The 15441-nt window shown below is 45.3% G+C and overlaps 1 protein-coding gene across 1 annotated transcript in view; it reads left to right on the top strand.

Annotated features, from left to right (window-relative positions):
* Positions 1-15441, top strand: part of LOC147113814 (slit homolog 3 protein-like) — a 714603-nt gene that overhangs the window by 441888 nt on the left and 257274 nt on the right. The window contains exon 6 of the mRNA XM_085995157.1: positions 11314-11385. Coding sequence (XP_085851283.1) covers positions 11314-11385 — 72 coding nt within the window. The remainder of the gene's footprint in view (positions 1-11313; positions 11386-15441) is intronic.

Here is a 15441-nt window from a genome sequence, read left to right as displayed (position 1 = left end):
GAATTGACTTTTAGATGTTCCTCTTCACCTTCAAGTATCATTCTAGCTCTCTTTGCCTTTGCAATCTCTTCCAGCTCTCTGTCCCTGCCATCACCCTCCAGCCCTCCAACATGTGCCTACTTTTCTTCCCCTCCACTCCATTACTGGCAGCTGCTCCTTCAGCCCCTAAAATCCCACCCTTTGGAACTTCTTCCCTCAGAACCTCCATCTTGTCACCTCTTTTCCAACTTTCAAAGGCCTCCTTAAGATTTTTTTTGTGAATGAGCTTTCACCTCTTCTTAACATCTCTTTTACCTCCTGCATGGTGACTACTCATTGCCCAAACAACAGCAACAACTTGCATTTATATAGCGCCTTTAACATAGTAAAATTCTCAAGATGCTTCACAGGAGCATTATCAAACAAAATTTGACACCGAGCCACATTAAGAGATATTAGGACACAAAGAGCTAGATTTTAAGGAGTGACTTAAAGGAGGAGGGAGAGGTAGAAGTAGAGAGGATAAGGGAGGATAGTCTAGAGTTTATGGCGTGGACAACTGAAGGCACAGCCGCCAATGGTGGAGTGATGGAAATCGGGGATAAGAACATAAGAAATAAGAGAAGGAGCAGGCCATTCGGCCCTTCGAGCCTGCTCCGCCATTTAATGAGATCATGGCTGATCTTCTGCCTCAACACCATTCACCGGCCCTATCGCCATATCCCTTGATGCCCTTACTAGTCAGAAATCTAGTGACTTCTGTTTTGAATATACCCAATGACTGAGCCGCCACAGCCCTCTGGGGTAGAGAATTCCAAAGATTCACCACCCCGTGTGAAGAAATTTCTTCTCATCTCAGTCCTGAATGGCCTACCCTTTATCTTGAGGCTGTGGCCCCTGGTTCTAGACTCCCCAGCCAAGGGAAACATTCTCCCAGCATCCATCCTATCAAGCCCTGTAATAATTTTGTATGCTTCAATGAAATCCCCTCTCATTCTTCTGAATTCAAGAGAATACAGGCCTAGTTTACTCAATCTCTTCTCATGCGACAGTCCCGCCATCCCAGGAATCAATATTGTGAACCTTCATTGCACTCCCTCTATGGCAAGTATATCCTTCCTTAGGTAAGGATACCAAAATTGTACACAGTACTCCAGGTGTGGTCTCACCAAGGCCCTATATAATTGGAGTAAGACTTCTTTACTCCTGTACTCAAATCCTCTTGTAATGAAGTCCAGCATACCATTTGCCTTCCTAATGGCTTGCTGCACCTGCACATTCACTTTCAGTGACTCATATACAAGGACACCCAGGTCCCTTTGAGCATCTGTATTCCCTAATCTTTCACCATTTAGGTAATACTCTGCCTTTCTGTTTTTTCTACCAAAGTGGATAACTTCACATTTATCCACATTATATTCCATCTGCCATGTTCTCGCCCACTCACTGAGTTTGTCGAGATCCCCTTGAAGCCTCTTCACATCCTCTTCGCAACTGACACTGCCACCTAGCTTTGTATCATCAGCAAATTTGGAAATGTTACATTTAGTCCCCTCATCCAAATCATTGATATAGATTGTGAATAGCTGGGGCCCAAGCACCGATCCTTGCGGTACCCCACTAGGGATGCGAAAGAGGCCAGAGTTGGAGGAACGAAGAGATCTCGGAGGGTTGTAGGGCTAGAGGAGGTCGCAGAGATTGGGAGGGGCGAGGCTGCTCTGTAAAGTATTTTCAGGACGTGAAGGGCTCTATAGTAAGGTATGTTGTTGTTAATGGGCACAAAAACAGCAACATCGACAGATGCATGGAAGCAGCTCACCTGCCTGCTGTCTTGCTGTCTGGAATGGAGGTGCTTTCCTGGAATATGCGCTCAACAACCAGTCGAGGGAGCAGCTGGGTGCCTCGGGTTTTTAGATAAGGAGATGGAGAACTTGATGGATCAAGATCATGACAGGTTGTTTCCCTCAGATGGATACTGTGTCTCATGGATAGTTGGAGATATGGGTAGAATTTTAGTGGGGTTTCCCTGATCTCTTAGCCTAACTTCGGCAGAAGAGCAACAGAAACCCCAGAGAAAGAAATTAAGCACTAAAGCGCACTAGTCAAACTCTAAGGCTGGGAATGAATAGCTGAGCAGCCATATCAGGAAAAAATGAATTGGCACTTCATTGGCGCTGTGTCCAAAGAGTGCTCTTGTAGATTGAAATCTGAGGTGAGTTAAATGGCCTGTTTAACAGCTGTGCAGTAGGTGTTGTTGGCGGGATGGATGTAACAGACTAGAACATTTTTGTGAGGCCATGCTTGCAAGAGGCCTATCTTTTGTTCAGTGGATGTCCATCTTCAATACCACCATATTTGGCCTACTTGGAGGGGGAGGAGGAAGGAAATAGGCGTGCTGCCCGAGGGACAGGAGGTGGGAAGAGGACTGCTCACACCAACCATTAGTCTTCCCACCAATTGTACAGGCCGTGTTGAACATTCCTGCAATTAAATGATGAGCATGGCAACCTTGAACTTTTTTTTATCTCTGGTTCCTTCCAAGGGAAATCAGCAATATCAACCGATCAGCAGTCAATGCAGGTATCAACTACGTGGCTAACACCTTCATTACTTTCCCTGTGCATATTTGGAAACAGCAAAAGTGCTAAAAACAACCCTTTCCAAACCTTCAGCAAAATTTACACTGGACAAACCAGAAAATAAAATATGTAAACACAAATAGGCCGAGTTGCCTTCGCTTCAAGGACTGGATTGCCAGGACTCAGCAGCCGAATGTGGCCCCTTCATAAATCCATGCTGACTTCCCATTACCTACCTGACCATTTAATTATCTTTTCTTTTAAGATACCCTCTAATAGTGCCACGGGATCTCCTACATTCACCCACACTGGGCCTCAGTTTAACATCTCATCCAAAAGGCAGCACTTCCAGCAATACGGTGCTCTCTCATCATTGCACTGGAGTGTCAGCCTAGATTATGAGCTCAAGTTCTAGAGTGGGGCTACCATGAATCCACGTAGACTCCCTCTTATCATACCTATCTGGTTGTTTCGTTATCCCTTCTTTCAGGACACCTTTTAATACTTTAACTATAGCAGATGTTAGGTTCCCTGGCCTGTAGTTTCCTAGGGTATCTCAGTGGATCTTTTTAAAGTTTGGTCTTGTGTTAGTTTCTTTCCAATCCTCAGGCACAACTCCCATTTCTCATGACTCTCTAAAGATAGTGATAAGGGCATGATGATTTTGCCAGCCATTTCTTTAAGTACTCTTGTTATGAAGTTCATCTGAGCCTGGTGTCTTGCCTTCCTTTAACTTCCTCAACCAATCAATGACTGTCTTATCTGAATGTTCACACAAGCTATCCTGGCAGAATGGGGAGGGATACGCTCTGTGGTGCAGTCAACTCGTGGGGACTATTTGCACATCTGTTTACTGTCATGATCACATGCCTATTTATTGGCTTCAGACTGTTCCAGCTAGGATGTAATAAAGCAAACGGTATTCATACCCACTACAAACCCAGGGCTAAAATGATCCCCAAATTGTGATTTTCATAGCTTGGGCCAATTGAAAATATGTATTTTTTTAATCGTTTATGGGATGTGGGCATCGCTGGCAAGGCCAGCATTTATTGCCCATCCCTAATTGCCCTTGAGAAGTTGGTGGTGAGCTGCCTTCTTGAACTGCTTCCATCCATGTGGTGAAGGTACTCCCACAGTGCTGTTAGGTAGGGAGTTCCAGGATTTTGACCCAGCGACAATGAAGGATCGGCGATATATTTCCAAGTCAGGATGGTGTGTGACTTGAAGGGGAACTTGGTGTTCCCATGTGCCTGCTGCCCTTGTCCTAGGTGGAAGAGGTCACAGGTTTGGGAGGTGCTGCCGAAGAAGCCTGATGAATTGCTGCAGTGCATCTTGTAGATGGTACACACTGCAGCCACGGTACGCCGGTGGTGGAGGGAGTGAATGTTTAAGGTTGTGGATGGGGTGCCAATCAAGTGGGCTGCTTTGTTCTGGATTTCTGGATGGTGTCGAGCTTCTTGAGTGTTGTTGGAGCTGCACTCATCCAGGCAAGTGGACAGTATTCTTTCACACTCCTTACTTGTGCCTTGTAGATGGTGGAAAGGCTTTGGGGAGTCAGGAGATGAGACACTTGCTGCAGAATACCTAGCTTCTGACCTGCTCTTGTTGCCACAGTATTTATGTGGCTGGTCCAGTTAAGTTTCTGGTCACTGGTGACCCCCCAGGATGTTGATGGTGAGGGATTTGGCGATGATAATGCAGTTGAATGTCAAGGGGCGGTGGCTAGACTCTCGCTTGTTGGAGATAGTCATTGCCTGGCACTTCTGTGGCGCGAATGTTACTTGCCACTTATCAGCCCAAGCCTGAACGTCGTCTAGGTCTTGTTGCATGTGGGCATGGACTGCTTCATTATTTGAGGAGCTGTAAATGGTGCTGAACACTGTGCAATCATCAGTGAACATCCCTACTTCTGACCTTATGTTGGAGGGAAGGTCGTTGATGAAGCAGCTGAAGTTGGTTGGGCCTAGGACACTGCCCTGAGGAACTCCTGCAGCGATGTCCTAGGGCTGTGATAATTGACCTTCAACCACCATAACCATCATGTAGCAGATGTGAAAATGTTCAAATCAATTCCAATGAACGTGATGTGGAGACACCAACATTTATTTGAGTGACATAGTTTGCCGGGGATGTTGGATGAATTACTTTTATTTTGTTGCAAATTGTTATGCAATTCCAGTTGCTACAATCCCTGAAACCTCACCCATCATCGCTGTCAGAAAATGAATGCATTACGCTGACCAGGATAATGGCTGTGCTTACTAATAGGGTGGCAGCAAATGTGAAAACCTTACAAAAAACTGTCAATCAGAGGCTGCTGTCAGAGACACGGAGGTTCAGATGTGATGCCGTTCATGTGCATGACGAGATCAGATTTCAGTTGTCAGTCCCTCCGATTCCCACAATCCACAAGCATGCTGAGCCAGCGGAGAACAATCACTTCAGTATCAGGGACTCTCGAATGTGTTGCTTTGTTGGACCAGGAGCCCATCAATCGGTGATTCGTCGCCTTGTTGATGGTATTGGCCGTGCTGGAGCACTTAGCAAAGAAGACCACATGAAGGTTGCCATTTTCCTCTTCTCTCTGTTGTCATTCACAATGGTCTCCGGGTTCCCCTCATCACATCACTACCAAAGCCACGTTGGAACTTTAGCTGGAATGAAACAGTGGAAAAAGTGGTTCAACAAATTCCTGTGAATGCAGAAAACGATGACAAATTTATCAACCTCCTTAAGGTGGCCGGGTAAAAGAATATCTCTCGTGGGTGCAGCAAAGCCCACACTCTCTACTGGTCAGCCGACAGTGAGGCCATACTGGAGGACTACAGGTAACCTTGCTGCTGCTACCGCATTCTTGGGATCACTGAATTCTGCTAGACGAGAGCCACGGGGAATAGTCATGCAGACAGTAGATTTCACCCACTCGAGCAGGAGAGCCTGGAGACTTCTCCATGACCTTGGTGGTGCTAACCCATTCCAAAGTAGGGCCTCGCATGTCACAGCTGACACCATTACCACCCAAATACTCCTGAATTCCAAGATCCACATAGCTCGCCATCAAAAAAGAAAAGTAAAAAACAGAGCTGCTTCGCGCCTTTTCTGACTGCCCACTAGCATCGTATTTATAGAAGGCCTTTCACCAGAGCAGAAGTGGACAAGGCTCTGGCACTTGCCAAATCTGGCAAAACTGCGGGCTCAGACAACGTCTTCCCAGCACGGTGGCATAGTGGTTAGCACTGTTGCCTCACAGCACCAGAGACCCGTGTTTCCTCCGGGTGCTCCGGTTTCCTCCCACAGTCCAAAGATGTGCGGGTTAGGTTGATTGGCTATGATAAATTGACCCTTAGTGTTAGGGGGATTAAATACGTGGGGTTACGGGGATTGGGTGGGATATGTGTCGGTGCAGGCTCGATGGGCCGAAATGGCCTCTATCTGCACTGTGGGGTTTCTGTGATTCTGTGATTCTGTGAATTCCTGAAGAACCTCGGTCAACATGCCTGGAACTGACTGCCGTGCTTCTTTACCAATGTGCATGCCTCTGGTCAGATGCACAAGTTACGGCAACATGCAAAGGTCATCACCATCCTGAAACCGGGGTGAGCAGCCAAAAAAAAGAGACCAGCCGATATCATGGCTGTGCATTGTGTACAAGCTCCTGGAAAGGATGTTACTCCAATGACTGGTGTCACTCTTTAGGGATTACATCCCTAAGGAGCAATGTGGGTTTAGACCGGGATGGAACACCTATGACCAGTTAATTGAACTCACAACCCACATCAAAGCTGGTTATCAGTGTGGGCTTAAAACAGCAGTGGCTTGTGTGAACTTGTCTGCAGCAGGGTGTGGAGGGACGATCTACTGCTGAAAATGTCTAGAATAGTATGCTGCACACCAACATTGCGCCACGAACAGCCACCAACCGCAAGTTCCAGGTACATCTCATGGTGCAGATTAGCAGACCTCAACTACTGAACATCGGGCTCCCACGGAGCTCAGCCTTGACACCATCACTTTTTAATATTTCCATCAGTGATATCTGTCGTCCCAGTCAAAGAAAATTGGATATGCAGGTGGCCTTGCGATAGCCATCCAAGCGAAAACTCTTGCCCAAGTGGAGCGCACGCTTGTAGCAGACTTGAAAATACTTGAGGACTATTGTAAACCGTGGCGGCTTCGTCCGAATGCTCAGAAAATGCTCGTCTCTGCAATTCATTTGAACAACCGGCGTGCAAAGATGCGCCTGTGGTACTGAACTCAAGCACGAGAACTTCCCAAATGATCTCGGACTGGTTCTGCATTGTCGTCTCACATACCGGCAACATCTGACAAAAACTGCTGCTAAGATCGACTAAATCCACAAATTAGCTGGGACCAGCTGGGGAGCAGATAGTCGCACCCTGCGACAGTAACCTTGGCCCTTGTTTACTCAGCGGCTGAATACTGCATACCACAATGGGCAGGAAGTGTATGTACAAATCTTGTTGACGTGCAACTGAATAGCGCACGTCACAGGAGTGCAGAAACTAGCACCGACAGTCTGGCTCCCTGTCCTCGCAAGTATCTTGCCATCACCTCTCAGAAGAGAAGCAGCAATAATCAGAGAATATAACTGGGCCCCACTGGGCCGAAACTTTAAAGCCTCGGAACTCTCACCTAAAGACAAATGGCGGAGGATTTGGGAACCCAGCAGAGCTAAGAATCAAGACCTGATCATGGACCTCACAGATCAACAAGCGGCTTCACCGTGCTGCGTAAAATACGGGTCACCATGGACCACATCAGAACTTCATATGGGCACTGCAACCACCTGCTACTTAAATGGAAGATGAAGGGTAGCCCAGTATGACTGTGAGAGACTCCAAACCATGGAGAATCTTGTGAACCATTGCTTGCTAGGATCATTCACTCAAGGAATAGCTTCTAGCACCAGGGCCCATGGAGAGGTTGACCAACAAAGACATCAATACTAAATGTTCCTTTACAAACTGACATACGAAAGAAGAAGTATCAGAGAAAACAGAATTTTTTACTATTCAATAGTCCGTGCAGGAATCGTTCTACAGTTAGAGGCTGAACACGTTCAGGTGCAGAACTGTGTATATGTACTGACAATACAAAGCAATCCCTAAGTTACATGGCCTGAGTATCTGAACCATTCACACTAACCATGAAGATACAACTCTGACTACCCAATCTATAAACACTAATCCTGAAGAGATGTCCATGACGAGTCAACCCATTCATACTAACCCTAGTCACATGGCGCTGACTACATAACCAGATTGCACTAAATGTTGATGATGCTAACCACAATCATTCAATTAGACTAAGCTTAGTTACAGAATGGTCGGTAACCAGAGCACATAGATTTAAGGTAGTTAGCAAAAGAACCAAAGGCGAGATGAGAATTTTTTTATGATCTGAAATGCACTGCCTGAAAGGGTGCCGGAAGCAGATTCAATAATAACTTTCAAAAGAGAATTTGATAAATACTTGAAGGGGAAAATTTGCTGGGCAATGAGGAACGAGCAGGAGAGTGGGACTAATTGCTCTTGCAACGGACCGGCACAGGTACGATGGACCGAATGGCCTCCTTCTGTGCTGTAAGATTCTGTGATTCTATGATTTATACACTATGCATGTCATAATAGCTTTTATTACACTAATCCTCATCATAGCAGCTGCAATATACTGTCCATTCATACTAAGTTCAATTGCTCCCTGTGACATTTTGTGCCCAACAAGGTGATAAAATGGTAATGCAATACTTTCCTACTTTTGAGCCCAGTGCTGGTATCGAGCAGTTTCAGGTCAATTTTCCACAGGCTAGAAGAGAGTAAAGCTCATTCCATACTGCTCCGTCAAGCATTACCTGTGGAACATGCAAAGCTTAAACTGCCGCACTGAGACACCCAGCATTCAGCACTATGAGGGGAACCCTTTTGAACAAGTCAAATGAGCCCAGCAAATGGCTTGAAAATGATGTTCTTCTGCATTACATTTTGCTAAACTTTTTGAAAATAAAGGGCTGGATTTTCATTCAGCAGTCGGGAAGGAGGCGGGACTACAACTTTCGGGTTGTAGTCCTGCCTCCATCGAGATGCGGCCAATCCACGCGATTTTCACTTGATTGATCTTGTTGAGCCCGCCCAGCAGGCCAATTAAGGGCCACCCGGCAACAGGTGACGTCACAGACTGAAAATTCATCTGTCAAGACGTGTTGACAGATGAAATATCAGTGTTTCACAGCTGTTTGAAGCTGTCAAACACTGACAGTCTTACTTCTAACCTGAGTCCTTCACGCAGACTCAGTTAGAAATCTCGCCGGCACTGAAAGCTGCAGGCTGTCACTTTTGACAGCTTGCGGCCATTCTGCTTTCTGTGCCGGCTGAATGATGGACTCCCGAAGCCTAGAGGAAGGAAGGCTGTAAAGGTAAGTACAGGTAATTTAAACTTCTTTACACACTTTAGACACACCAAACACACTTACCTTTGCACTCATGCACCCATCACTCACCTGAACACCGACATCTCGACCCCTCCAAGTCCTTCAACCCGACGGCCCGACTCCTCTAACCTGGCGTGGTTTGGTGCCGTCGGGAATCCCACATGACACCCTTCAAAATAGGGATTAGGCTAAAAACTGCCTGTTAACTACCTGTTAACAGGCAGTTAATTGGCATTAATCCCTTCCCGCCTCGGGTCGGTGAGCTCTAGTGCGGGGCGGGCACCCGCCTCCTTCGAAACTTACATGGAGGCAGGTTTTGGGCGGGATGGTGTCGGGACCCCCGAATTCGGGATTTTAGCCCCCCGCATGCCTAAAAGCCCGCCTCACGGCACACTGAAAATCAACCCCAAAATATTTGCTTGTGAATTTCCTGCCTGTTTCTTAACCTCCCTCAACAATCATTCAGTGCTATCTGTTCTGTTGCAAGCCAGCAGCACCTGATTAGCAAAGGGAGCAGGAAAGGCCAGGAGTAGGGCATCTACTGTCAATTTTACTAATAACCATGTCATAGTTTGTTGATGAACCAATCGAATCACTCAAGCAGATTTTTGAAAAAAGTTTTGGCTGCACTTCAGTAATGGACATTTGTAATATTCCTTATAAGGCCGTAGATAAAATTCAAACATCAAAAATTGCACATTTTATAAAAACATGACTAAATTTACCCATTAAATTATCTTTTGTGGCTTTTAATACCTTAGTTACAATTTTTTAATTCAAGGCCTCAGCCTATCCCAAAAGCCTGAGCTTCAACTGGATTTTCTTACATCACAACAGTTGGAAAGAGGGTTCAACCATACCTGTGCTTTCTGAGCACGTGCAGTTTGGATCATTTCCGAGTATGCAATCTATGCGCAAACAGATGTAGAAGGGTGGATGCCAAGAGTTTAAGAGCTAGTTTGTATTCCCTTCTCCAGGGCCCTCCTCTACCCAGAAAGCTGATAGACCCTCCTCCCCTCCAATAATTCCAGCAACTCTCCCAATAATAGCAGACTCTGTCTCCCTGTAGACTGTATTTGCAATGCTCTCTGAACCCAGAACCGCCTCCAATGCTCCCAGGTCCTCAAATGCCCTTCCCTAAATTCTCCCATATTTGAAGATCCTAGAATGTGCAAGTGTTCCCAAAATCTCCCCGCCTAGTATTCTTGCAATGCCCCTTCTCAATGCTCACAGGCCCTGGGCCCTATTAAAGTACTGCTATGCCCTCAGACGTTATCCAGTACTACTGGGCCCCCTTCTCATTCCAGATCCCAGGACTGCCCCAATGCTGATAAAACAGTGCATCTGGTAATACTATTGGACATAACACCAGTGTTCTTAGAAAACTTCTGAATCACTTTGTACAGTGCAAATCTACTACTCCATTAAAAGAACGCTCTTACAGTTTCACTGCTAATCCCCCTCCCCCTCCACCCCCTGATTGACACCACGCACAAGTGATGTGATGGTGCATTTTGACATGATTTACATCATTGAGCTGCGTGTTGGCAAACCTTTTCATTTGTTTACAAAGGACTTTTTCATGTTGATGGTGCTCCTTTAAAACAGGGGCTGCTTGCCCCCAAAATTTCATTTTTTTTTCTTTTGGGTGGCAAACCCCTGACAGAGAGGAAGGAGTTGATGGTTCACTGTCAGGGCAATGTGGTAAGCTTTTGGCGCACAGCATAATTAGTGAATATCAAATGAGATTTGTTGTGCTTAATTTGGAGTGCGGTGTACTCTGTGTGCACCCTGACAGATCAGCGCAGTGATTGAGCACTCAGCATTGTGTCAGGGACTTGTCAGGCAGACTTTGAGACAGCCTCCGAAACCAGGAGAAAAGAAGGGATATAAAAAAAATTCTGGTAGGTCGTCGAGGGCAACTGTGTGACCTCGAGTGATTTAGAAGCCTTTACTTTTAATGAAATGGTTTCAATGACAGGACAGTAAAAGCCTGTAATGGATTAGGCCACCTAATGTAATGAAATTACTCCCTCTGCCTTTAAAAAACTGCGCAATTAATATTTACGGAGAGCTGATAGGCTTCTGTGCTCAGTGCGAGGCTTCTCATTCGGTGAAGGGGAAAGGCAGTGTGGTGTGCAAGGCCAGAGGAAGCCCGATGTTACTGGGTGACAGGCTCAGTTTTACTAGTGAAGGGGATGTAACAGTGACGAGGATGTCCGGGACCCCTGCCTGCTGAGAAAGGGGGCTTTGTCTTCTCGCTGCCCCCTCTGATGTGTTCTTTGTTTTTTATTTGTCTAACAGGCAGCTGGACAACAACCATATAAGTTGTATCGAGGATGGAACCTTCAGAGCCCTGCGCGACTTGGAGATCCTGTAAGTGGACCTGGTCTCTTTTTTTCCTCCTCCTCCTCCTTTCCCGGAGCCTGCAGTTTGTCTCTAATCTTGCCACGTGTTAACCCATTCCTAGTTGCTAAGCTTCCTGCGTGTGCTGGAGCTGAACCCCGTCCACCAGGCAGGGACCCATCACTGGGATTGCTGATGCGATGCTCACTTCCCTCTTCACTTGTATTTAATAAAGCCTCACGGTGTGTAGCAATCCAGCAAAGAGGCACGTGCGAGATAAGGTAACTCAGTAAAGAAAAATACTCAAGAATTTGTTGTAAAGTGGATCAAATAAAAGCAGAGGGTTAAATTCACAAAAAATAAAAGTTGTATGCAAGCAGAAAAATGATAAGAAAAAAAATCTGCCCAAAAGTGAAGGGTGAGGATGGAGGTGGGGGAGAGTTAAAACATTGGCATCCAGTGTCAATTTTATTAATAATTAAGTCTTGACTCTATGTGAATGAATTTTCCCCAAATCCTGTTCTAACTTTGAATAGTGTATGTGTTATGTGTGAAAGTTTTTTCATGAGGGAGGGGGAGGGCAAAGTTTATTGTTTTTTTGACCCTTCAGACTTGTGTAATTGAACAAACTCTTTGTGCGTGTTAGAAATCATTAAAATCTTGCAGTAAGACAGCAGAGAGAATTCTGTTGGTCACCGCATGTCAGTTCTGATTGCTAATATTTGAAATGTTAGGGTTTCAGGAGGCACCCCTCTCCCATCCCGTGCACAAGATCTAGAGTGGGGATTCTGGGTGCTCACTGACTCCCTGGGATTTTACATGTTGGGCACATATGGGACTGACTGGGACATTTGTATGGTTAATGGAATGCCTACGTTTTAAAAAATGATTTAGTGTTTTTTTAAATCTCTGCTGTGATTACTGGAAAGGAAGTGCAATGATGTCACATGCAGGTGATATTTTTCACTCGGATGGCAAGATGTTTCTGGATTTCACTTGCTGTCGTAGTATATAATGCAAAGCTTAAACTGAGGCACTGAGATACCCAGCATTCAGTGCTATGAGGGGAACCCTTTTGAACAAATGAAATGAGCCCAGCAAATGGCTTGAAAATGATGTTATCCAGCATTACGTTTTGCCTAATGTGTTTTTCAAAAATAAAATATTTGCTTGTGAATTTCCACCAGTTTCTTAATCCCCCTCAACCCATCCCCACCCAAAGCAATCATTCAGTGCTATCTGTTCTGTTGCAAGCCAGCAGCTCCTGGTTAGCAAAGGGAGCAGGAAAGGCCAGGAGTAGGGCATCCAATGTCATTTTTACTAATAATCATTTTATTATCAGCCTTAAAGCTATGGTCTACTTCTGTCCCTCTTCCCATTGTTAATGGGAATTAGTCCAGAACTTCTGATGACTGTGTTATCCATTTTAAGTTAGCCATTTTGCACGGAATCATGGGAGTGTGTGTGCTAACTGTTGTTACAATGGGATTGCTTTCCTTTAATGAGCCACCTGATTTGGTGATCACATTACCCCTGAAATTATTCCAAAAAATCAATTCAATGCTTGGAGTCTCTTAAGTGTGCACGGTCCTCAATAGAAAGCACTTGGTAAAGCTCTTTCTATTTCTTGGTTTGAGAGGTTCTAACTATCAGGAAACACTGAACAAGCTGGGGCTCTTTCCTGTAGAAAAGAGAAGGCTGAGGGGTGACCTGATAGAGGTCTTTAAACTTATGAAGGGGTTTCTTTAAACTTATGAAGGGGTTTGTTTAGGGTAGATTTAGAGAAGGTGTTTTCACTTGTGGGGAATCCAAAACTAGAGATCATAAATATAAGATGGTCACTAATAAATCCAATAAGGTATTCAGGAGAAACTTCTTTATCGAGAGAGTGGTTAGAATATGGAACCCACTACCACATGGAATAGTTAAGGTAAATAGTATAGATGTATTTAAGGGGAAGCTAGATAAGTACATGAGGGCGAAAGGAACAGAAGGATATACTGATAGGGTTTGATGAAGTAAGGAGGGAGGAGGCTCGTGTGGAGCATAAGCACCAGCATGGACCAGTTGGGTCGAATGGCCTGTTTCTGTGCTGTACATTCTATGTAATTCTATGTAAGAAAAGAGAGATCAGGAAGCTGTGTGCCATTTCAATCTTGGCTGCAATGACACTTCATAGCTGATGCATTGATACATTTTAATGTGGCTTAGCCCATCACATCTCGCGACTGCAAACAAGGAACCGTTTATCAGACATTTTGCCTTGATGGTAGTTTTCCATAGATGTATAAGCTTCAGAAATACATAAATACAAGTTCAGATGCAAGTTGGGCGTGGGTAATGTGGACCCCATAAAGGCGGCAGGGTATTATCATTTTTAGTTGTAAAAGACCTCTTTAGGAAGTGTATCACATACACAAGCTACAGCATCCTTAGTTCTTGCAGAATAATGTTCCTCTGGTGATGTTAAATTTTGAAGTCCTCCGTTAGTAAAAAAAAAAAAAAAATTCTTCCTGGAGTTTTCTCTTCTGAAGATTTTGGAAGTTTCTTCGCAGTGATGGTAATTTTAGGTGTGCGTATTTGTGCTTCTGATCACCTCTAATCACCCCACCTGCTAATCCTGTCGAACGCAGGAATGAAAGGCGGCGGCCAGCAAGACAAACATAACAAGTGCGCAAATTCCAGAAAATTAACCTTCCTTCCCAGCCTCGCCAGGCCGTTGCGAAAGTGTACACAGCAAGGAGGAAGGAATGTTGAAATGGACTTCTGGGGAAGTACCAAGGTTGTAGAATTGGCATCTTTAGCTCACCAGCTAATTGTTGACAATAAATGCAGCTAATGGGGGGACTGCAGTGGCTTCAGTTGAGATAAATGCTCACTTAAAGAGGGCAGCGGCTGATCCGCTGACAAACGCTTCTTAAACCCCGCAGTGTTTGTTTCAGGGAATCAGCTGAGTAACATTAATCCCATTAACTGTGCAATGCTTTTAGATACTGACTTATTAATGTAAGGGATTGACCACATTTTTGTAGTACAAAGTGCTCCCTTTTAGCTTTGCTCTCTCCATGCCACATGCAGACAGCAGAAATTGTCATTTTTGTTTTTTTGCTATGGATCAATAAGCCCCTTTATCATTCTTCTTAATGCTTTTATGAAAGTATTACTGCTAACTCCTTAGTCCATTTTATTGTTTGATAGAGAAAAGATAAGTTGTTTCCTTGGCAACGCCAAAGCTACAGAAGCAACCAGTGGAGTGAGGTGACCCTAATCTCAGTGGCAGCAAAGCTAGCTGTTTCCAAGCACGTTAGCCCAACACAGGCACCACACAGGCCTCTCCCCCCCCACCTGCCCCAATCCTGATCCGCAGTGCATGACACACCCCAACAGCAGTCTCTACGGATGTCATTGTTCCACTATTACTCTGAGTCAGTGCCACTCGCTAAGCGGGAGAAAAGTGATGGGCTGAAGTCTTGGGATTGGGCTGCGGACATTGAGTTATCCGCATAATCATGCTGTTGCTTCCTCCTCCTGTCCACGTTCTGTTGAGTCCATTGAGTGCTGGTATTGGCAAAGCCGTTGTGAACCAGGCGAGCCGTGTGCAATACATGGCGCGGCACGCCCCCACCCCCCCCCAAATTGCTGCGGTAAAATAAAGATCTTTTTACCGCAGTGATAAATCAGTAACGATCCCCCTGATGTCAGCATGCTCGGACTAGCATAAATCTCCGCAGTCAGGAGATGGGAGGGGAAAACGCAGAGCGACCAAAGGGAACGCGGCTGCATGGAGCGCAACGCACTGATGCAGCCCCAAAAAATAACCGTGATGTTCAGGTCTACCGCATCATCTTTAGCTACTCACATCCAGCAATGCGCATTCACCAGGAACCCTTTGACCAGGAGAGGTACGTTGCTCCAGGAATTTTAGGCCGGTCCTTATCTGCGAGGTCTTAAAGAAGCCTCGCGGGTGCATGTTCCATTTATGCTGCTTGTGCGGTTGAGCTAACATAAGGAATTAACCAAGATGTGATTTATTTATTGTATAGTCCTTCTAAGAGTTAAGAGCTCATAGGTGAGGGACGTAGACTT

This window comes from Somniosus microcephalus, chromosome 8 (assembly GCF_052327205.1).
Source record: "Somniosus microcephalus isolate GS21.2 chromosome 8, FLI_Smic_1.0, whole genome shotgun sequence".
NCBI classification, from domain to species: domain Eukaryota; kingdom Metazoa; phylum Chordata; class Chondrichthyes; order Squaliformes; family Somniosidae; genus Somniosus; species Somniosus microcephalus.
This window is presented reverse-complemented; position numbering and strand designations above follow the sequence as displayed.